Genomic DNA, 22,761 nt, shown 5'->3' on the forward strand with positions numbered 1-22,761 from the left:
CCATCTGGAGCAATTTGGGGTTCAGCATCTTGCCCAGGAACATAGATCGAACCGTCGACCCGCTGATTAGAGAGGCGGTCTGCTTTACATCCAGAGTCACAGCCAGCCCAGAGAAGAAGAGGATTTCTGAAATTGTTTTTGAAAATCTGTCTTTAAAAGACAAACTTTAAAAATGTCTGTTTACTCACTGAGGAAACAAGTGATGGAGAGGCGGCGTGGCTGAGACAGAGACACCGTTCACCTTTTTACAAGACACTGTGCCATCAAAGTGATACTGAAGCTGTTATTAAGTTACGTGACGTTAACGCTGACAGGTGCAGTGTGACTCACCATCCACCTGGTGCTGCTGCAGGAGGACATGAGACTCACCTGCAGGCTGCAGCACCAACAAACCTTTAAATTCTTATCCTGTCTTAGATTTTCATCGGACTTTGTATTGGAAGAAAACGTGTTTAGACTACACCTTACAGAACACAAAGTCACTGTTCCAAAAATAATGATTCAGTTCTGAAGCGAGTTCACAGGCAATCCAACTTAACACAGTGCAAAAAAAAATTAAAAAAAAATAGACAAATTAGAACCATCGAGGCCAAAAAAACTGAGTGCAAGCGCAACGTGATATCAGTCGAGGAACAAATGAGGCCTGTGAAGCACGACGGCACATTAAGGAGGTCGGTGCTGAAGTCGCAGCTGAGCAGGATTTAAACTACCAACACGTGTTTCCAGCATCAACAATGTCTCATAAATACATCTGAAGTGCAAATGAACCTGTAATTATTTCACTAACATGACGGTATGTTATTCGAAACGTCATCGTGACACCGAAGAGGCTCTAACGAGACCCTCGGCCCATTAGTGGAGTTTATTTTTATTGCTCTTAATCACAATTAAAGTATCAACGGGCTTCACGTGTCTGTATATCTGCAGATGAGCTGGTAAAAACAGGCAGTGGAGGGTTTTTTTTTTACTGGATCTGTTGTGTCTGGTGGAGAGCTGGGCGGATGATCCGTAAGAGGAGAAGGAACCACTTCACTGCTATCACAGCTTATATCCTTCAAACCTTTGCACTTCGACAGACTCCTTTCAAACCAAATACAAAGTGTAAAACTATACATGTGACTCATGTGTCACGTCAACAAGGACCTGAAGTGGCCAGGAACATGTTGCTTCGAGCAAAAACAAGGTCCGATCCAAGAGTTGTGAAACCGTAAGCCTCTTGTGAGACTCCCACAGTCCAGTGTTTAACTCAATAGTATACTTATCTCATAACCATCTTTTTATAAAGTATATTTAAGACAAATGGGGTCAGAACGAGGGGTTTTTCAGCCACCGACACCACCGATGTTCTGCCAGCTCCCGTCATGGGCATTACAGATTATATTTTCAATAACGCGGTGGTCCGTAAAAAAGAGGCTGCTCGGGACATTTCAGCAGCAACTTTCCCGAAACTGTGAGAAAACTTTACTGGAATCATCAAAGCTGGTTTCTTTTCAGTCTGACTGGCAGCGACACGCGTAACAAAGAGAAGACGATGAGCCAAGAAAATAAAACAGGGTGGCAAAAATTATGAAGCTCCCCCAACTGAGAGATGGGAGAAAAATAGAGACACACATAAAAAAAAAAAAAAAGGCAGGATACGATAGAGAGACCATTTAATCTCATGCTATAATTTCACTAAGGAGGTGATGAGATGGAAAAACCAGACGTGAACCAGGATTTCTGCCCCGTCTGTCATCTGATATCTCCTTCAGGGAGTTCCTGACCACCCAGCCGAAGGGTTTACATCGTATCGCTCGCAGATAACTGCAGAGGTTCGTTTACAGCCGTTATCTCAGGAACTATCTGATGTATCAAAGCGCTGATCACAGTCTTGACACAACAACCAACATATTTAGAGAAGTTACAGCTGCCCGGCGTCGGTCTCCGTCTCTGCCTTTAAACTTCCAGTAACTTCACTTATCACTTGGAATCAGCGCGTGATTGCTCAATTTGTTTTTGGAAGGTCTGGTTGAGAGGTTAGCGGAGGCTACGTACAGTCTGGGACGGATAAACACCTTTACATCTCCGCACCACAGATGGTAAGGCAGAAACAACAGACACCATCAGATATCTGAAGAGTAAACCACCGTGTCGTCCGCCTTAAAACAAAAAGCAGGGATGTTATTTTTGTAGTCTGAAGTCGTAACACAGTTAAGTTCAGCTGATACTAAGTGTGCGGGTTAAAATGATTGATGATAACTTAAATCAGCTCATTAGACTTTTTTGATCATCTTTGGATATCTGGTGTCATATGTAAATGGAGGTACGTAAAACTGACTTTAAACACTTTCTCACTGAAACGCAAGATGATTATTGATGTTTCCAGGATCACTTTTCTGTCCCTCCGATGTCTCGAAGATTGGACAAAATTCTGCTTGTCTTAAAGTCCTGTAAACTGATGTGGACGTGCTGAAAGAGAGACGAGTAACACTAAGAAAACTCTGCTAGCTGTGAACGCTGAAGCTGTAACAGAAACAAATGGCTGAGTCCATGAAGAGGAGGTCGAGGGTTTTGTCTGCCTTTGTGTTTATGGCGGCTGCGTGTGAATGCGTGACTGTGTGTTCACGTTTTAAACAAAAAACAGGTGAAACATGAAATGATTTTATGTATGAGCAGCTGCACGCGCTCCTCCTCCACACGATGCTGTATATTTAAAATTCCCATCCGCAATCATCAGGAGTTCATTTTACATGTTTCCTGTTTCGTCTGCTTCTGACTTTGTGTTTTCATTATTTGTGACTGATCGCCGCCATCAGAGAAAGAACAGCTTCCAGATATCGTGTTCTGCAGAGAGGGACGGGAATTCATGTAGCACACCAGCTCATTTCCTTTTGTTTTCTCTCTTCTTTCCATCCGTCTTGTACTTTTTACCTTGTTGTACGTTCGCTGTTGCAGGCGCGGCGTGTTTCTGTTACGACATAAACCCGAAACAGGGAAGAAAAAAAAAAAAAAGCAACACAATCAGGATCGTTTACCGCAAAAGCCGAGCCCGGAAAAAAAGAAGCAGATTTGAGCAGTTTTTCTTCTCTCACAGTTTATTTCCTCTGTTCTACCTTTTTGAACTCCTCTTGCTCTGGTCTCACTCACACTCTCTCTCTCTCTCTTTCGCTCTCGCTCAGGTTTCATCATCCGGCTGATTATCGTCATCAAAGAAACACTAACAGATTACACACAGATGTAAGCGCTCAGAGTTCAGCAGGCGGGGTGGATACACGTTAACAGATTTCCAACAGATTTTCTCCCAATTAGAGAAACACAAATAACATAAATCCGAGCGTATGTCATAGTTTCTCCTCGGAGGCTGTGCTAATCCACAGACGTATCGCCCCCGGGGCAACATTTGGTCTAATTAGTCAGGGAAATCGTGCGGGCCAAGTTTATGCTTTGTCAGAGTTGAGGTAATATAAACAAATGGCTCATGAAGCATCTCTCCATTAAAATTCACATTACGAACTAGTTAAAGCGAGCGGCTGCCAGCGCTGCCACAACAGCGCTCACTCTCGAGCCTAATGAAGCGCAAACAAGTCGGTGAAAGCAAATAAATAAGAATCATTAAATATCACGAAAAAAAAAAACACGATCAGAGCCGCCAAACTGGTGACGTGACCCGGTGACACGAGAGGGAAGTGGAAACAAAGAACAGATGACATGATGAAAGTAAAAGTGTGACATAACGGAGGAACAAGGTGACCGCACGAGTTTATACAGCACGCGTACACACTGTGACTGAGTGGGTAGCAACAGTGTCAACAACAACAACAGCAACGAGGCGGCGAGGAACACGAGACGACAGCGAACTGCTGAGTCAGATCGTGAAAGAGTCGAGATGATGAATCCAGTGAGAGGAAAAATAATGAAGGGAAGGACGAGCGGAAGAGAACAGAGAAGAGAAGAGTGAAGGTTTAAGAAGAAAGTACAAATAAAATCATAAAACTTGACTCAGTAAAACAGAATAAAAAACCCTTCAACTTCATGCTGCCGTCTGTTTGCACACGTGGAAATTCAAACCAAAGTAAAATTCTGGTGTGGAAAATTTCAATTTCGACGTTTTGTTGTTACATCCGAACAAAGCAAATCACATGAGAAAATGTGAAAGTGAACATGTCAAGAGGCAAATTATACGTGATTTAATGTGCCGTGTTTTATTTCCAGATGTGAAAAAAAAAAATGCCAAACCCAAAGTAATGTATGTTACTCTCATGTGAAAAGTTACGTTTCTTGTGTGGAAATTGTCCAGTTCACATTTAACACACATCAGTTTCACATGTAAAGTTGTATTTCATGTAAGAAAATGGCCAGTTGCATGTGAAAATGTGGAATTCACATGTGAAGAAGTGAAGATTTTCACGTGATTTTATGCGCCATGTTTTGTTTGCACATGTTTACGGAGCACACCTGGAGGTCGACAGGTGCGTTAGGAAAAGACTGAAGGCCGACAAAACCAGGAGAGAGACTCCTGAACACTCACACTTCATATTATCTTCTTTCTGTGAAATCTAAGGACAAACTCCTCAGTAGACGTTTCATCACCATCCGGTCTGACGTCCTCCATGAACCTGAGTTATAACCTGACGCCACTTCAGCCTCTTTGACTTCCACTGGAGAGCCGGAGTGAAAGAGCTCATCACTGATTCATCAGCTTTATTGAATACCATGTTTGATCACCAGCCTTGGAGTATTAACTTACCTGATGAAGGCTGGAGGATCAAAACATTTAATAAAGCTGATGAAAAACCCTCCTGGTAAAGTGCAGATCTAATGCACTGACAGCTCTCTCACAGTGGGGGGTCCATGATGCCAAATCACTGTGCTGGTTCCACTTGTTCTCACCTACAGCACACAGACAGGTGAGTGTTACATCCTGCTGTCAGCTGCGACGCTCCATGTTTACTGAGGAAGTTTCTACCTGGCAGGACGGGACGGCATTTGAAACCAGAACAACCCAAAACAAAGAAATAACGAACATTTTTGTGGTTCTTATTTAAGATTTCAGGTTCGACACTGAGATTAATTTTCTGTGTTTCTGTGTTCGTGTTTCCTCTCCGAACTGGATCAGGCTCAGGAATCTAACATCAGGAGGATTTAGAGTCTTGAACCAAACGTAAAAAGGTGACGATACCACAGAAACACGCGGCATCGTCTCCGCAGCACTAATCTGATCGTAACATTCAGAGCCGGTAAACAAAGAAGCTGCTTTCAGGATCAAAGTGCTGTGACCATGGAGACGGCTGCAAACACACAGAGGTGTGCCGAGTTATCAGCACCTGAGCAGGTCTGTTTGTCTCCATCTGTCTGTGGCGTGTGTGTGTGTGTGTGTGTGTGTGTGTGTGTGTGTCTCCTGCATTAATGAGAATGTAGAACAGTGTTTGTGTTACCTGCTGCGTGCAGGTGGGACACTGTTTGCCTTTAACAATGAATTAATGCACATTAGCAGCTGTTATGTTCCAGTATTCACACTGTTGTCCTCACTCACCTGGTCAGGTGTTCCTTCAGAAGTATGTATGTAATAAATACTTTAATGTTTTGGTTTGTCTGGTTGGATTATATTTCTTTTTTATCCCAGGGAGGCAACATGTCCTTGGGCAAGGCACAGAACCACAGTGCTGTTCCACCTCTGCATCTGCAGAGAGGAGGTTCTGGTTCCAGACAACACCGGATAATATACGTGTTGTGAATTTTGGACTGTTACTAATGTTGTCAAACAGACGCGTTTTGGTTGCTGGGAGTCGAAACATGTTTCTGCAGTGGTGAAGAAGCTTCTGCAGAGCCTGGATGTTCTGCTGCGTATGGATCGGTACCTCCTACCTGAGGGTGCTGAACAGTCTTCAGTTTGGATGAATCTCTTCATTCAGGTGGTTTGGGCTCATACCAGATGGAGCTGCAGCTGGTCATTATGCTCTCTGTATAAAGTGGAGAGGAGGCGAGCTTTCTCTGCTGAATGTGTGATTTAAAGCTTCAAGACATAAGTGATGCAGAAACAGCATTTTAAGCTCGTCTTACCCGAAATCTGAGTGGGAGTCTTTGTTGACTTCTCTCCTTTGTGTTACAGATGCTCATCGTCTACCCAGAAGAAGAAGAAGAAGAAGAAGAAGTGGGCTGGATGTTAATCTCTTTGAACTTGTGTGTTTGAACTACAAAGGTGTAACACAACCAGCTGGTGGCGCAGGTCTCACCTCAGTACACAGTTCACATCTGTGCATGTGCACCAGCATGCTACTGTATCTAGGGGTCAAGACACTTTGGCATCAGAGAGAGGATGTTTTCACCGCCATCGCTCGGCAACTATCACCGTGGAGATGGCGTATCGCGGGCACAGACAGGAGCTCTATTGTGAGAGGTGTGGTGTTAAGGAAGCCGCTCTCAGGGAAAATAAGGACGGTATCAGACGAGAGATGCTCATCTCGCTGCGTGTGTGTTTACAGGTGAGACAGAGGGAAGAAAGTGAGTCTTTGTCGACTGAGTGTGAAAAGCCAGAGGTATTGTGTGTTTGTTTGTGTGTGCGGTTGTGCGCAAAGATGAGAAGCAGGAGGTGGAAAAAGGAGATCAGGGCCGTGCAGCGGTGAATCATTCAAGGGTTTCCTGTTGTGTTCTGGGTTACCAGTACAAAGGAGGCTTTCACTGAGATAAGAAGTAAACAGACAAACACCAGGAAAATACTTTCTTCCCTCCACAATGTTCAGGCCAGGTTGTAGAAATTGTATTTCAGATGTCGACCTTCAGGCCATAGATTCTGAGGCGTGGATTGATCAGAGTGTGACGGCTCCGAGCGTCGATCCTGTGAGTATAAAGTCGCTTCAACAATCAGCGGTGAGGAGAACTGAAGAAAAACTGAGCGCAAAACAAAAATAACAGGAAGGACTTTTTTAAAATTTCCATCATGACTACCTTTTCCTGCATTTAACGATATCACAGACATTTCATCATTTCAAGGCGTGCGTCCCTACAACACCCTCACAGTTGATTAAGAAAAGTTCTTTAATAAAATAAAGGAAGTCGGTTGATGAGCTTAATAATAAAAAATCTTTTCATGAGGCTGAGAAAGTGAAGACACGGCCAACACATCAAGCCGTACGGTTTCACCTCGTACGGTTCATGTCATAAAGCGACGAAAAGCAATAAGGTTGTAAAGGTTACAGCGCCGGCTTCACTTTGAGACGACGCATGTTTGCAGGTTTAAAGAAACTTAAAATACACTTTGTTTGCAGTGCAAGACACACACACACTCACACACACACAAACATACAATCGTCTGACCGCCCCGAAAAGCAAAAATTAAATCAAGCCAACATTATGCGATGTTGTATGTTTTGCAGATTGATTCAGACGTGCTGTTTATATTCAGAGTTTCTATAACCATCATAAATGATCCAACATCCTCCAAAAGTTCGTCGTTCACTCGTGTTGAATCAGCAGCAGTCAGTCGGAGGTGGTTCCTGTCACCAGAGTGGAAGGGAAAAGCTTTATTAAAACAAGCTTTATGGAGCAGAGGCACAGCGCATGCTGGGGCATTAATAGGGGGGCAGCTCAATGCTTCTAAATTGGCCTATAAAAACCAAGTGAAATGTAAGAGAAACCTGAATCTAATATAAAGAAGCAGGCTGAAATGCATACAGACTGAAGAAGCCTGTAAATCACCTGATTAGGTCTTCGCAGGAATGGTAAACAGTGTAAAAAGTAACGGCTCTCTGCTCGAGCTCGTGTGTGACTTCACCTGCATTCATACGCTTTCATGTGTGAACCTGCGTGTGTGGAGAGTAAAAGGCAGTAAGTCATTCTATACCTACTAATTCGGTGGAGTTCCTGTGGACCTGTCGCGGCGCACACAGCCAATAAATACCGTCTGTTAAGCCGGGCTGATAACTTCGGCCTCCGACTCTGATTTACAGGTGGACAAACACGAGGTAGCTCCGGTGTGTGACGGTCACGACACACACATCAGTGTGACAGAAAGACGAAACGAGATAAAGAGAAACAGTTTGTCGCCTCTGACAGGTTTATCAGAGGAGGAGGTGAGCGAGGTGATTACAGCCACGCAGTTCTGATTATTTTCCTGAATTAACTTGGTTCCTTTTTTTATATAGAATATAAACGTCTGTACGACTGAACGGCCTGAAACTAAACTGGGAACACTTTGAATAAATATCCAAGGCGTTGTTTTGGCAGAGAGTTTTATTCAGATGTGTATTTCTGGAATAAATTCTCAATACATAGACACTCCATGTTAAAAACCAAGCTGAGTAACAATCCACATGTAGCACAAACAGTCTTGCTTCGGGGTGAAGAAGCCGTCAACAGTTTATCCTGCAGCAGATAAATGCAAACAGAAAGCAAATGATCCCACACAACCCAGTCGCCAGAATACGTTACGTTAGGGAGTATTTTTCTGCTAAACCACAGATAAGTTGAAGCTGGTGGACTCTTTAAGTTTGATTTTCTATTTCTATCTTGATCACGCTCTACTTGGAGTCAGGAAAACATCATGGAGGTGGTCCGACTTCTCTTGATAAAAAAAAAAAGCCGGTGTGACTTCAGCTGCAGTCGGTTGTTTGGCAGCCTTGTTGGCTGTGATAACTCCACCACCATCCCCTCCACCTCCTGCTCTGACTGTGTCACAAATACAAATACTTTTCTATACAGACATTTCTGAAAGCTGCCTTGATGCTTTAGTTTCAGTACCTACACTGAGACAACAGTATACGTGATACCAGAGCTGTAAACTTGTTTCCTTCCAGAAGTCTTATTGGATTTAACACAACGTGCTGTTTGACGTTCAGACAATTAAGATTTTAAATAAGGAGGCAAAGAATGTGACCAAGAGATAAACGTCGACCTTCAAGTTTCAGTATTTAAGATGCAAATAAACCAAATCTGCTGATTTTTAAGAGATATTGATAGAGTGAGTCTGCTTCATAATTATATAATACTGGTGCATGATAATAATGACTTAATCACTGATTAATATTATTATTATGATGCCTGGTTGAATCAATTTCATGTTATTCTGTCACTGATGATATTTTTTATGTACTTTCTGAGCTTGTTTGTTTTGTGTTTTTTGTATTTTTATTACATTTCATCCTCTGCTGTGGAGCGATGCATTCATCGTTTTTTTTTCTTCTTTCTTTTCCAGATTTTTTTCTCTTTCCAAAGATGCCGTTCCTCCGTGGAAAAGGTGCAGGGGAACAGGTTTGGTTTGTTGGAAATGAACAACAAGTTAAGAAAATATCAGCGAGGTGTGTCGGGCTGACGCGTCCGCTGTAACCTTTGGAGAGCCGTTACATATTCCATCCACGCAGCATAAAACAAGTTTTTAATTAATAAAGGGAAGGAAACCGGTCATTCGGGGGGAATAAAATCCTCAGAGTGTGACAAAGAGGAGTGTCTTGACTTCTCACTGCAGAGGTGTCAGCGTGTGGAAAGACAGAAGCAGAAAAATAGAAAATGGACGACGATGAAACACCTAAAAGACTGCAGATGAAGCATATTTTTACATCTGACACAAGTCCGATTAAATCCTCGGGCTCGTACAGGAAATTTAGCCGTATAAAAGCAATAAAACGAACAATCAAAAATACTCAGCCGGACAGTATATCACAGCCAGGAACTGTACGAGCTCAGGGTTGTGGCAGAGTTCAACACCTTAAAGAGTGCAGAGGGAGTTAGAGAAAGTGGGATATATAAGGACGAAGTGTGAAAGGTGGGGGGGCTCCGAACATGAGCTCATGACTGCAGCATTAGTGTAACATTAGTGTTAAGTGCTCGTAAAATCCCTCTTTGCTCTGCATTACCTCAGAATGTGGGGGAGCGAGGGACGAAGTTAATAATACAGCCGTTATGAAAACCCTCATTTTTTTAATGTTATTTAATGAAACAACCCAGAACAGAGTGAAGGGAAATGTACGAAACACCTCAGACAGCCACACACACACACACACACACACACACAAACTATTTACAGCAGCACTAAAGATACTTAAACACTGTTAGCTGCAGTGCCAGCGGCCACACAGGCACGACTGGCATATAAATGTTAAACTGTACATGAAGTCAGAGCTTCTCCTGCGGCTCTGCTGGGAGTTTTGCAGCTCCGCGTGTTCATGAAAGTGACAAAATCACTTCTGTGAGTTGGTGTTGGAGAAGTTTAATGCGAAATGTTCAGCAGGAAGGAGAGTCGGTTTCTTTCTCTCAGCGTCCACGACGAACACGACTCGCTGGAGTCTGTTACAGGAAGACAAAGAACTCTTCATTAGTTCAACATCATCCTGTGGTTTACATTTCTCTGTAGAGTTTTTGTGAAGACGCAGCTGTTAGTTAGATATGAACTGTGTGTGGAAGTTGATTTTAATCTCCTTCATGAGAAATAAATCAAACGCATCACAGATTTCCTTCAGACGAACACAAAAAAGTTAACTCCTTCACGCTGAATCATCTCAGGGCCACAGATGATGTCATCTCAGTCGGGAAAGTATTGAAAATATTGTTTTTGATTTCCATTGACAACCTACGAACACAATTATGCTAAAAGCAGCTTGTATACATATTCATCAGTTGTACTTGCAGCTCATCTGTTCATATTTTCTTCATATTTATCAAAAGAAAATGAAAACAAGTTTACAACACTAAATTTTCATTATGTTCACAACAAATATCAATATCAAATATCAAAATGTCCATAAAAACTATTAAATATGCAAATACATGCACTGGAGACTTTCCTCAGAGCATTTGTTTTGCGTCTGCTGATTTCTGGACCAGCACCCAGCTAACCGTGAAGTCACAGATGATGCTCGCAGACCTGCATCTCAAAATTCAGACTCTCAGTGAGCGCAGAGAAAGATTTACACTTTCAGCAGACGAGTGTAACAACAGATCAGCCTTCTTCCTGTCAAACTGTTCATCATTCTGCAGAGTGAAGCTCAGAAACTTTATGCACAAGAAGAAAACCATATTTCTGTGAGTGAAGACGGACGTAAGATACATAAATAACAACCAGAGAACATAAAAACTGAGGAGAGAGAGGTTGACGTTCGGCTGCTTCTGACGAGAGCATCTCGTTGTGTCATCGTCATCAGGGAGTCTCACATGCTCCTGTTACAGCCCACCTTCATCCTGCTGCTGATGTCATCCCCACCGCTGACCCTGAATCAGTCCGGTCTCAGGTTCTGTTACATTGAGTCGCACCAGGTTGGGCCACGTCCTGTTCTATTCTGTTCTGAGCCGTTCTGTGCTTTTACAGCTGGCTCCATTACATTACACTTTTTATTTTCCCAGTCTGGGGGCTAAATATCTCCCGTTAGCTTAACGGGCCCCCACGGTCGCTTGTACCGCTCGGTGTGTGTGTGTGTGTGTGTGTGTGTGTGTGTGTGTGTGTGTGTGTTTATGTGCGGCGGGGGGTCACACTACCTGGCATCCAGATGTGGAACAAGACGTTCTGCTTTACACACAACTATTGTTTCCTCCGGACTGTACAGATTTACTGAAGCGAGCTGACGCAGCTGTAACAGAACCTCTGTTGTTGTGTTGTTGTGTTGTAGTTTTGTAGTGTTGTTGTGTTGTAGTTTTGTAGTGTTGTTGTGTTGTAGTGTGTGACAGGTGATAACTGCAGCTGTAGCAGCAGTGACACTCTCAGGATACCACAGGTAGCAGCTGTAGCTGTAACATCAGTGATTGTAAGATTACAGTCAGCAGCAACATCCATGAAACATTTGCTTTAATTTCAAGTGTCTCTGTCACTTTAACTCTGAAGATTATATATATATAATCATAAAGGTGGATAATGTAAGAATTTGCCACCTGTCCAATTCAAACAAAAAGGGGGCATCATATCACCAGAATGACCCTTAACAGCCGCTAACTGTTTGCTGCCATAAGCTAGTTAGCTCAGTTAGCAGTCCAGCTAGCAGTGATTAGCTGACTCTGCTCAGACTGAGACTGATGTAAAACTGTTGTTTCTTCACATTCTGTTGACAGTTTCATCTATTCTGTATATCTACTGTCTATATTTTCAAATGAAACTCTTACATAATGCCCCTTTAATTGAAGTAACCTTGGAAACATAAGCTGTAAAGGTCATTCAGTTCATTTCAGTATGTTTGTTAAGATTATTCTGAATGCTAACTTTCCAAAATAATGTCGTGTCAGGGGAAGTTCTCTGAAAAAGGAAATTAAAAAGATGAACAATTCACCGCAGTGAGAGCTCGTCTGAATGTGAAAACATTTGACTTGATGGACTCATGATTTTATTCTGTCTTTGGAGTTTAAACTCGATGAGGCAACAATAATGTCCGCGGCGATATTAAAGTACTTTGAGTAAGATGGAAATAAAGCAGCAATTAAAACAAGTCTGATTTAATACACTGATGAAGAACTTTAAGCTGAACTGAAAAGTGAAGGAGTGAGTGGGCGGCTGTGTTTTTGTTCAGTGTGAACACTCTGTACGTTATGTTAAGACTGAACATGAAGTGTGGTCGAGGTCGGGTCTGAAGTTTGGCTGCATGACTCAGTTTCCTTCCTGTGCCGACCTCTAACTCGCCTATCTGCATGTATTTATATACGTTCATATACTGCATGTGTAACAGTTTGGTGCATATTTTACAACCCGACACAGCAGAGAAAAAGAAAAAACCTGTGAGTGTACGTTTCTGCAAACCTCAGATATGTTGCAAAGGCACAAAAAACACAATTATCCTGATGTCTCCTTGACAATGTCCACTGATTTCACACTATTTTAGCTATTTTCAAGCTATTTTCCAGCTCACACTGCAGGTTTATACATGTATTGTCTGTTGGTTGGTTATATTAGAAACACCAGATTACAAACATTTAATGAATTAGGTTTAAAGAAGTGTTTCAGGGTAAAAGAATATTAATTTTATAGCTGGCCAGTGTGAAGGATGTCATTAAAGCCTTGTGACGAGCGATGAAGTTAAACGTTTTTTTTTTTTACTAAATAGCACATGTGAAGAGTCGGAAACAGAAGAAGAAGAGTTGACTCGAGCGACAAATCGATTTTGATCGGGCGCCGCAACACGAGCGTTCACGTTGTGGAGCTGCTGAAGTGAAAATACATTCACACTTTAATCCTGTTTCCAGTTCTACTCGGCGCGAGAGAAAACTTTTTCCTTTGCCTTTGGGGTCAAGACGCCATGTTCGTGGCACTCGGCGGGATTGATGGATTCCACTTATGAACGTTAATGTTGATCGTGCCCACTTTATATCCAGCACAACTTCTCCTGAGTTTACCGCCTAACTAGCGCAGAGATGATAATGCAGAAAGTCCCAGAAGAGCAGACGGCAAAAAAACATATTTTTGAGAAATGGGAAGTGAATCCGAAGGCTGCCAAAACTCTCTCTCTCTCTCTCTCTCTCTCTCTCTTGCTCGCTCGCTCGCTCGCTTTCTCTCTGCAGCCGTTTTCCATTATCAGTGCCCAAACCAGCTTGTTAAAAAGAGTGAAACTCAAACCACAGTTTTGAAAATTACAGAATTCCTTCATAAATGCCCAGCCCTCCCCGCGGCTGCTCTGGGTTCAGGCTTGAGGTGAGACCGCCATACTGCAACACACACACACACACACACACATACACAGATTACATGTATATATGCAGAAACAAAAGTATACACACACACACAGAAATGCTGCACATAATGATGAATCTATGAATCTACACACGCTTTGAAAGGCAGCGGGTCACACAATAGACACACACACACACACACACACACACAGCAGAGTAATAAGCCTTGTGGCTACGTCGCCCTCTCTGCTTCCCTTCCTTCAAACTTTAACCAGAGCCATTTCCTACAACAGCTGAGGCTGCCGCATAGCAACTGGTCAGACCGCCTTAGCAACAACAACATTATCACTCATTCCACCTCGTTCATGACAGCAAACTAAAAAAAGAAGCATTTCTAATTTTAAGACGCTCCAGAGAAATGTTTGTAAGTTTTTTTTCCTATGTGCTAAAATAAAACTATTGTTATCAAATCTCAGAAGTGGTCGTCTCACCCGGCTGCTCGTTGTGTCTCTGAATCTTTAACCTCGCAGGCGATTTGCTGCAGGTACGCTGAAGCTGAATGAATCTCGCTTTCCTGTTTCTGTGCAGCTGCTGTTTAATTTCCCTCGTGTGTGCCCTCCGATCACCCATCTCTCACCAACCTGGCTAATAAATTGTAATCACTCTCAGCTGCTCCTGCATGTAACGGTGTTAAACTGCCGAAGTCTAACAAGCGTTCACGCTCAGTCGACTCAGATGAGATTAGAAAACAAAATGTTTCGAAGGCCGGACAGCCAGTTTTCCCTCCACGCTGCATTTCACTTTTTGCAGCTGATACAAAGACAAAGTATTTGATTCTGGACGGAGAAGTTAAAATAACACCAGGCCACAAACGTTTCACACATACACGCCGCTCACTTTCTCTCTCCGTGAGTAATTCTGTGTTTTGCTTCGAGGGGAAATTGGTGCACTTTTGGCTGTAATTGTTTCAAAACTGCGAGCTAATTATGACCTTTTGAAAACAAAGTGTACAGATCGAATGTGACGTTCTGCTGCGCCTGCAGAATATAAACGGCCTCTTGCACTGGCTGAAGCCCAGTTAAACCTAATAATGAAAACAACTGAGTCCAAACTGGTGATTTAACAGAACCGGAGGGCGGCTCGCAGGTTTCTGCCCTCTGACCTCCAGAACAAAATACAAATGACAAGTTTGGTGCATTAAGACTCAGACTGAGGGCTATTTTTATATTCAGGACTGTGTGATTTTATCATTCTGCCACTGTGAGAGATTATATGACTACAAGACAATTAGCTTTGGATCCTGGAACAAACAGACGCTTTATTATATTCTGCTGCAACCAAAGATACATAATGATCATCATCAGTGATTCAGATTGTTATTCGACAGAAACTACAACATTTGTCAACCTCGACGTTTCAGGCAACGTGAATAAAAAGGGATGAAGAAGAAGCAACAGGTCACATGTTCTTATTTGTCATAATCCAGGTGATATAAAGACAAAGAGAAGGTATCCAGGTATTTGTTTTCTTTTGCTTTGCATCGTACTTTTAAATTAAATAATGTTTTGTTGTTTTATTGAAGCATCTCTGACTTCTGTTGCTTTAATTCCTGGAATTACGACAACAATGAAAATAAGTTATCCCCTTAATGTTGTTGTGTTGTTTGTATTATCTTCTGCATTAAATTATTAATTTATTTACTCGACGCTGCAGCTTCACATAGTCGCTCCAACAACTGATGAGCTGCACTCGTGTTAATTCATCAGGAAGATGTTTGATGAGGTGATAGGAAGGTTGATTTTCTCATGAGCTCACATACAGTCTGATTTACAGTACTGAAGCACAGACTCACTCACACACACACACACACACACACACACACACACACACACACACACACACACAGCACAGTCGTTACCAGGAATAGTTCCAGCCTGCTGCCCGCCACAGAGCTGGATTTCAATGGAGCATACTCGACCATATTCCCACCATCTGTCACGATGATTTGAGAAGAATAGCAGCTATAACTGTAAAACATAAAACACTGAGTGTATGCACGCGTGTGTGTGTGTGTGTGTGTGTGTTTCTGGTCGCCTGTCCTCTGCTACCATCTGCTGAAGAAAACATGAAATTAACCCTTAAAAGTTCCTCTTGTTATAATGATTTTATTAAAACGCGATTCACAATTATTCTTTGTCTTTTCGTCTCTCGATGTTTTCAGCCAGAATCGGACGGCTTGTTTCTCCTCACAGTTCTTTTAGAAACTCTCATGTTTGCACTAATCTGCAGATAGTTTTCATTTCTGTTCCAGCTGCTCAGAGGCTGTGTGAGACTCCCAGGAGTTGTTTTTTTTGTCTGCCGTCTCCTCCTGACGCTGAAATAAAACACAGTGGTTAAAGCCATGGAGCTGGAGCGCAGCCATAGACAATACGAGGCTGTTTTTCGAAGTAAAACCGAACCTTTGCTGTGAAGATGGCCGTGTTAAATGACTGTTTGTGTGATGTAAAGAACTGTGTGTCCTGAAACGTCCCTCGGCTCGTTTCAGGACACACTTCATGTTGTTTACAGGACCGGAGCTGATTCATTCCTGGAGCATTAAATGTAGTTTGAATCACAGACGTTATCTTTTTATTCAAACTGTGAGCATTATTCAGAACAACACGTTTGGACCATCACTTCACTTTTAAATGATTCTGTTAAATCAAGAGCACAAGCAGGAAAAGTGATGTGACTGTTGCATATTTGAGGAAATAACTGTGACTGAATATTACCAGACTTTCTTATTACAGCAGTTGTTTGCATGGTGATCAGACGGTGCTGTCAGGACATATTGACGCAGCTTGTTTTGTGCGCTCAGTTATCATTTTGTAAATTGGACTCTTTGCAAAATAAACTGCATGTGTTCAGGAACAAACGCTGATTCCTCCCAATTAACTCGACGGTCTGCTGTGTGGCTGCTGAATAAATCTAATGAAGACAATCGATTGTGAAACTGACAGTTTCCTCGTTAATTCTCTCTCTCTCTTTATCAAGGCTTTAAACTCCTTTTTTTTCATTTGTAAACAATTACTAAGAACTTTACGTCGAGTAAAGGAGGGAAAACAGTTTGATCATCCTCTGCAAAAAGCTCATCTACAGCAGGATGAGATAGTAAAGTTCAAACTACCTGTTTGGATGAAGAAGAAGAAGAAGAAGAAGATCAAGAAAAGGAGGAGCAGAAGAAGAAGATCTAGGAGGAGAAGAAGAAGAAGAGGAAAAAAGGTGAAGAAGAAGAGAAGTAAGAATTATAGCAGAAGAAGAAGGAGATCAAGAAAAGGAAGAAGAAGAAGAAGAAACAGAAGAAAAATGAGAAGAAGAAGAAGAAGAAGAAGAAGAAGAAGAAGAAGAAGAAGAAGAAGAAGAAGAAGAAGACAGTCTCCCCTTCACCGAGGCTGGTCCAGATGTGTGCTGCTGTCCCTCTGGTCACCAGCAGATGGCAGCACCATCCTCACAGTGTGTTATAGAACAGAGGAGAACAGAAAAATCAAAGTCTGCTTTATTTTCTACATTATAACATTAGTTTCATAAAGTTAGTGAAGGAATATTTATCAGTTCTGCAGATGAGACAAGAACAAGATCCTCCTGAAGGCCTCAGAGCTGAAACACACCTGATGGACAAACTGCGTTTTACACCTGTGTGATTTAAACCAGGGGGAGACTTGAATGATTTCCAGTTAATGTGTTTATCTACAACATCATGATCTCCAGCAGCTCATCAGGAACCAGATCGATGCAGCTGCTGAGTGATACGTTGTAATAACACCTGACGGCCACGTGGTGTCAGTGTTGGTCCATGATGTCAGAGGGGAGCTGTCAGGGAGGACCAATCAGAGTGAATGACAGCATGTCGTCACTGTACCGAGGCTAATTAAGACAGAACAGAAGAGAAAACAAACAAACAAACAACAACAACAACAACAACAATAATAATAATAATAGAAGTCGAATAAAGAAGAAGTAGAAGTTTATTAAAAACACTTCTCAAATCGTGTTGTGCATCATTTCTCTCACTACCAAATTATTTCAGTTAGTTTGAATTCACTTTTCTCCTTCCTCCTTTCCTCTCTCCTCTCTCCTCCCCCTCTCTCCTCTCCTCTCCTCTCCTCTCCTTTCCTCTCTCCTCTCCTTTCCTCTCTCCTTTCCTCTCTCCTCTCCTCTCCTCTCCTCTCCTCTCCTTTCCTCTCTCCTTTCCTCTCTCCTCTCCTTTCCTCTCCTCTCCTTTCCTCTCTCCTCTCCTTTCCTCTCTCCTTTCCTCTCTCCTCTCCTCTCCTCTCCTCTCCTTTCCTCTCTCCTTTCCTCTCTCCTCTCCTTTCCTCTCTCCTCCCCCTCTCTCCTATCCTCTCCTCTCCTCTCCTCTCCTCTCCTCTCCTCTCCTTTCCTCTCTCCTTTCCTCTCTCCTCTCCTTTCCTCTCTCCTATCCTCTCCTCTCCTCTCCTTTCCTCTCTCCTTTCCTCTCTCCTCTCCTCTCCTCTCCTCCTCTCCTTTCCTCTCCTCCTCGTCCCCCCCCCCCCTCTCCCCCCCTTAAACCGCTCCAAATTTGTCCAGCGCGCTCCTGCTCTCTGATTGGCCGGCTCTCTGATTGGCCTGGCCTGTGATTGGCTGGAAGTTGTGCTCGCGGACGGTCCGTGGTCTCAGTTCAGTTTTGTCGCCTGCGGCTGAAGCGTCGGACGGCGGAGCGGAGCGGCGCGTGCGGACAGAACCGGGTTACTATGAGCAGCTAGGTGCGTGAGCAGGTCTGTGGACGGAACCGACGAGTACACACGGCGTCTCTCCTCCTCTGGCTGTCCTGGTCCCGGCCCAGAGCGCGTCCCGGTCCGGACTGTCATTCAGAACCACTACAGCTCACGTGTTTGACGTCAGCCGACAGATTTAAACTTTATTTTCTGACATTTTATCCGCTCGGTCGCTCATATCCTCCTTTTTCATAACACTTTACTGACTTTATTTAGTTCAACTCGGTGTTTCGCTGTCAGGAAACGTCTCTGTACTTTTATTTTATTTTTTTTTATTTTTTAAGTCACTCTCGGATTAAGTCATCGATATCATCCAGTGAGAGAGGAGCGGAGAGGAGCAGCGGAGGTGTTCTGGACAGAGACATGGTGACCGAGCAGGTCTGCAGCCTGTAGTCATCCCTCCACTGCTGCTGCGAGCCGACAGTAAGTTCACCTTTATTAATAATACACCAGACTCTGTGTGATATTCAGCTGATTTAATGTCTCCGCAGGGTGTTAATGTGGATCTGCTGCTCTTCGTAATGACTCTCAGAGAACTTGTGTCGTCTTCTCATCATTCTTTCATTCGGAGAGTTTAGTTTTCTGCTCTGATGAGGTGTAAAAGTCTGATTTCAGGTCATATAAGTTCTACATAATCTTGATATTAGTATCAATCTACAGAAGATGTAAATCAAAGTTCAGGTTTGTGAGATCAGTGAGTTACAGATTTATAACATGATGCAGCTTTTTCAAGGTTTATGACATCATACTGTTTTATATAATTATCACACCTGTGAGTAGGAAGGTGTGTGATAATCACACCTGGAATATCTTCTTTATTTTGATTTTAAAGATCATCATCAGTTCTCCAGTGATTGATCATCATAATCCAGACCATCCCAGGTGTCTCTCTTTAATTCTTAAACCACTTTTGACTTATTTATATTTTGTTTTATTGCACAATTCAGATTTTATTTTATGCAAAATAAAAGTGCGACTTTAACCCGATAAGGCTGAGAGTCTTCCTGCAGCTTTAAGCGGTTCCTGAGGTTCGACATGCTGATTACAGATTCAGCATGTGAAGGATTGAAATAAGATCTCTCTCAAAAGGTTCAGGGGAAGAATTTATGTGGCGGATAGATTAAAAACCGCTGTAAGGAGAGACATATGGACAGGTGGACGGGATAAATCTGCGAGGAAAAACGCTTTGACTTCCAGAAAATCTCTGCTTCTGTGCCGTAAAACGCTCTTTGTTTTCTTTTTTATTCTGACTGCTGAAGACTTTTAAAGATGTTAAAGAGATTTTGGAAAGTTTTTTTTTTTTTTTTTTTTTCACTTTTACGTATTTCTTTGCAGATGTTTTTCAACATAGTCTCTAAAAGGTGGACGTAACCTCCACTTTTTAGAGACTTTAGCCCGGTCAGTGTTGAAAAACATCTGCAAAGAAATCAAGAACACATCTTTCTTTAGTTTTATGAAGGAATATCTCGATCAAGGTTGTTTGTACTTCCAGGCTTTCAGGCAGTTGGCAAGTAAATTATGATTTGATTGTCGAGACACCCATCAGATGGTGTAATAACAAACGCGGCGGGTGGATTTCTGGAGTAAACCCAACTCCAAATTGATGATTGATACTCAGAGATGTGATCTAAATGATTTGAGGTGCCTGTAAATATTTCACGTCATCCTTCAAATCAGCGTTTCGTTTCCCTTCAGCTCAAAGAGGCTGAACGATCGTCTTCCTGCCAGTCGGACCAGAATGGAGCTTCTCTGCGTCTCTCTGCTGCTGCAGATGGTCCTGATGTCCACCGCTGCCAGAGGTGAGTGACGGTCATCAGCACCTGCAGGGAGATCGATCCCTGCAGGTGACGTCAGTACCTGACAGTCCTCGGCCTTCTTCACCTGGTGTGGAGTTTTTGCATTCTCACTTCTTTTCCATCTCGAGGAGTATTTGTTTCAAACACGGTGGGATGATTTGTTTTGACTGTGTGTTTCCTCTGATGACATAATAATCTTTTGCGCATTAAGAGAGGTTTGGGGTGTGAATTTTAAATCCTTAATTACATTTCACGCGTTACAATTCTCTTTTTTTTTCACACAACTTTGCTGCAATCTTAATAAGATAATAACTCGGCTGGGATCAGCCTTAAAATAATGTGCCGAGGAAGTTTAATCAGCTGCCAGCGGCCTCATGTCCACTAGGTAATCAATCATGGATGGCGTCAAAATTTTTAAATTGCACTGCAAAATATACTTTGACAGCTGTCAGTATACCTGTAAAGTCTATGTGTGGGAAACACCGGTCGTGCCAGGTGGATTCGAGGCAGAAGTCGTCTGTGTTGGCGTTTCACTAGCATATTTATACTCTAAATCAATGCTCTTCTCGTCAGATAGTCGAGGAACCTTTTGACTTTGACTACCATCAGGTCTTTGTACGGTGTTTGCACTAGTTTGGTTTTCCATTTGGATATTTTGGAAAGATGCTACCTTGTTGACCGTTGCGTTAAATTTAGCATTTCAACTTTAAAATCTAATTTGAGCAACACCTCCGGGAGGATGGTGGTCAGGGTCAGACACAGAGCAGGACACTCAGCACGCCGCCTTGTTTCTCCCCATGAGACTAAATATAATAAAAACAAACAACAATAGCAGAGGGAGGCTGCACGCGGAGGAGAGCGACCCCCAGCCTGCAGGCTTCATGGGCAGACGGTCGCGGGGTTGGCGCCCGTTGCAGAGATCACACCGATGATGAGTTTCCAGCGGGAACAAAGCTGCATTCAGTGAAGCGAGGCAGAGCCGGCGTGCAGACGCAGGGCCGAAAGTAAACACAGGGCCATAGACCGCAAAGAGATGAGATTAGATTAGCCTATTAGGGATGTTTGCTGTGCAATGCCACAGCATCTCCTCCCCCTCACCGCCTGCAGTCTGTCAATGAGACCAGGGCAGCAGGCAGCAGAGAGAGACAGACGGAGGGGGTGAAGGTGGAGAGAGGAGGAGAGAGATGGGAGAGAGAAAAGACAAGAAAGAGGATGAAGAGAGAAACTGACGAGGGAAGGAACCAGATTACAGCAGGGGTGTGAGAGCGAGAGGGCATGAAGAGGACAGACAGAGGAGACAAAATGTCATTATGAACCAATTAGACGCTGAACTTCTCCCTTACCTTGTGATGAGACTCGACTCGAGTTCCCAGACAGATGTTCTGTCCCGGTTAGAGTACAGTATCAGCACGACGGAGGTCAGACTGAGCCGAACTCACACACATCTTTTAAGGCAATGAAATTATTGTCATTTCTGTGATTTGTTCTGAGTGTGACTGAGTATGAAGAGGCAGCTGAAAGACGTCTCTGTGTGATTTTTGGTCCTGTGGTCTGAGGTTCATACCATGTTATAGTGAATTTGTGGTTTTGAACTGAGGAACAGCTTGTTGTCTGTAAAACGTTCCCTGCACACACGTAGTGTTACGTTTTTAATAAAAAACAGAAGAATTATCTGAAATATGGACAGAAAAATGCAGGAAATTGCTGATCTTCCAGAAGATTTCTGAACCAAGAGTTTCTACCTGCAGCTTCGTCTAACACACTCAGAGAATCAGAACAGATCAGAGTGCCAACGTCAAGCTAAATTAATCTAGACCTCTACGATCCAACACACTTAACGCAGGAACACACTGGCACAAACGTTGGACGCCTGAAGAGTTTGAGGAGACTCGGACGAGTTTGTGAACAGATCTGTTCGGTGTGATCAGCTGTGTTTGAAGCTTTTGGAACCGTGTGCACGATGTCTGGTCAGACTCAACTTGCAAAGTCTGAGAGTGTCGGCAGTCGGAGGATTGGACGCCTTCAGACACTCTGATTGGTTTTCTGTTCAATGACCATTCTGATTGGCAGTGTGCTAGCGAATCAGCACGATGTGTGGGAGGGACGGAACAAACCACTTTCTCCCTCCTGCGGCGTCTGATAGCAGACAACGTGATCAGTTCAGCCATAATGATCTTTCCAGTAATGCCAAGTTTTGTATTGTAACGGCTAAAACGAACGTATCTTAAACTCAAACGAACCTTGTAAGATGTTGTTCTCGAAGGTGGACGAGCTTCACAGCTGTCGGAGGCCTTCAGCAGGATTCGGGTCAAGTGGGTCACAGTTGACGTTGTACTTCACCCCCACAAGTGTCCGCTCACTGAGAGAAACTGTATTTAACTCGACTCAGGTTTTGTGTATATGAGTTTTGAAAAGTGAGTCCAGCTCGTGATCACAATGTCAAGTCTTTAAACATAAAATTCTAATAAACACTTTATCAGAGGTGGTCACAGAAAGGTTTCCTCTCTGTCCAGCCTCGTGAGCGTTCGTCCGCTGCACACAGAGAAATGAAGCAGAGAAGGATTTTTTATTAGCTACTCGGTGACTTCTGAGATATCCCAGAGAAATATGCATGCCAGAGGTGGGTTACTCCGAGCAAC

The 22,761-nt window shown here is 43.1% G+C and overlaps 1 protein-coding gene and 1 long non-coding RNA gene across 2 annotated transcripts in view; one reads left to right on the forward strand and one right to left on the reverse strand.

Moving 5' to 3' along the window:
• Nucleotides 1-5,844: 5,844 nt before the first annotated feature.
• Nucleotides 5,845-6,340, reverse strand: LOC119008130. Its single transcript, XR_005071331.1, has 3 exons — nucleotides 6,213-6,340; nucleotides 6,040-6,099; nucleotides 5,845-5,939 (listed from the first exon to the last, which is right to left on the reverse strand). It is a non-coding gene; the product is annotated as an uncharacterized LOC119008130 (long non-coding RNA).
• Nucleotides 6,341-18,220: 11,880 nt separating this feature from the next.
• fgfrl1a (fibroblast growth factor receptor like 1a) overlaps nucleotides 18,221-22,761 on the forward strand; it is a 69,531-nt gene continuing 64,990 nt past the window's right edge. The window contains exons 1-2 of the mRNA XM_037077389.1: nucleotides 18,221-18,749; nucleotides 20,022-20,125. Of these exons, the coding sequence (XP_036933284.1) occupies nucleotides 20,065-20,125 (61 nt within the window). The 5' untranslated portion in view covers nucleotides 18,221-18,749; nucleotides 20,022-20,064. The remainder of the gene's footprint in view (nucleotides 18,750-20,021; nucleotides 20,126-22,761) is intronic.

Source organism: Acanthopagrus latus, chromosome 18 (genome assembly GCF_904848185.1).
Source record: "Acanthopagrus latus isolate v.2019 chromosome 18, fAcaLat1.1, whole genome shotgun sequence".
In the NCBI taxonomy this organism is placed as follows: domain Eukaryota; kingdom Metazoa; phylum Chordata; class Actinopteri; order Spariformes; family Sparidae; genus Acanthopagrus; species Acanthopagrus latus.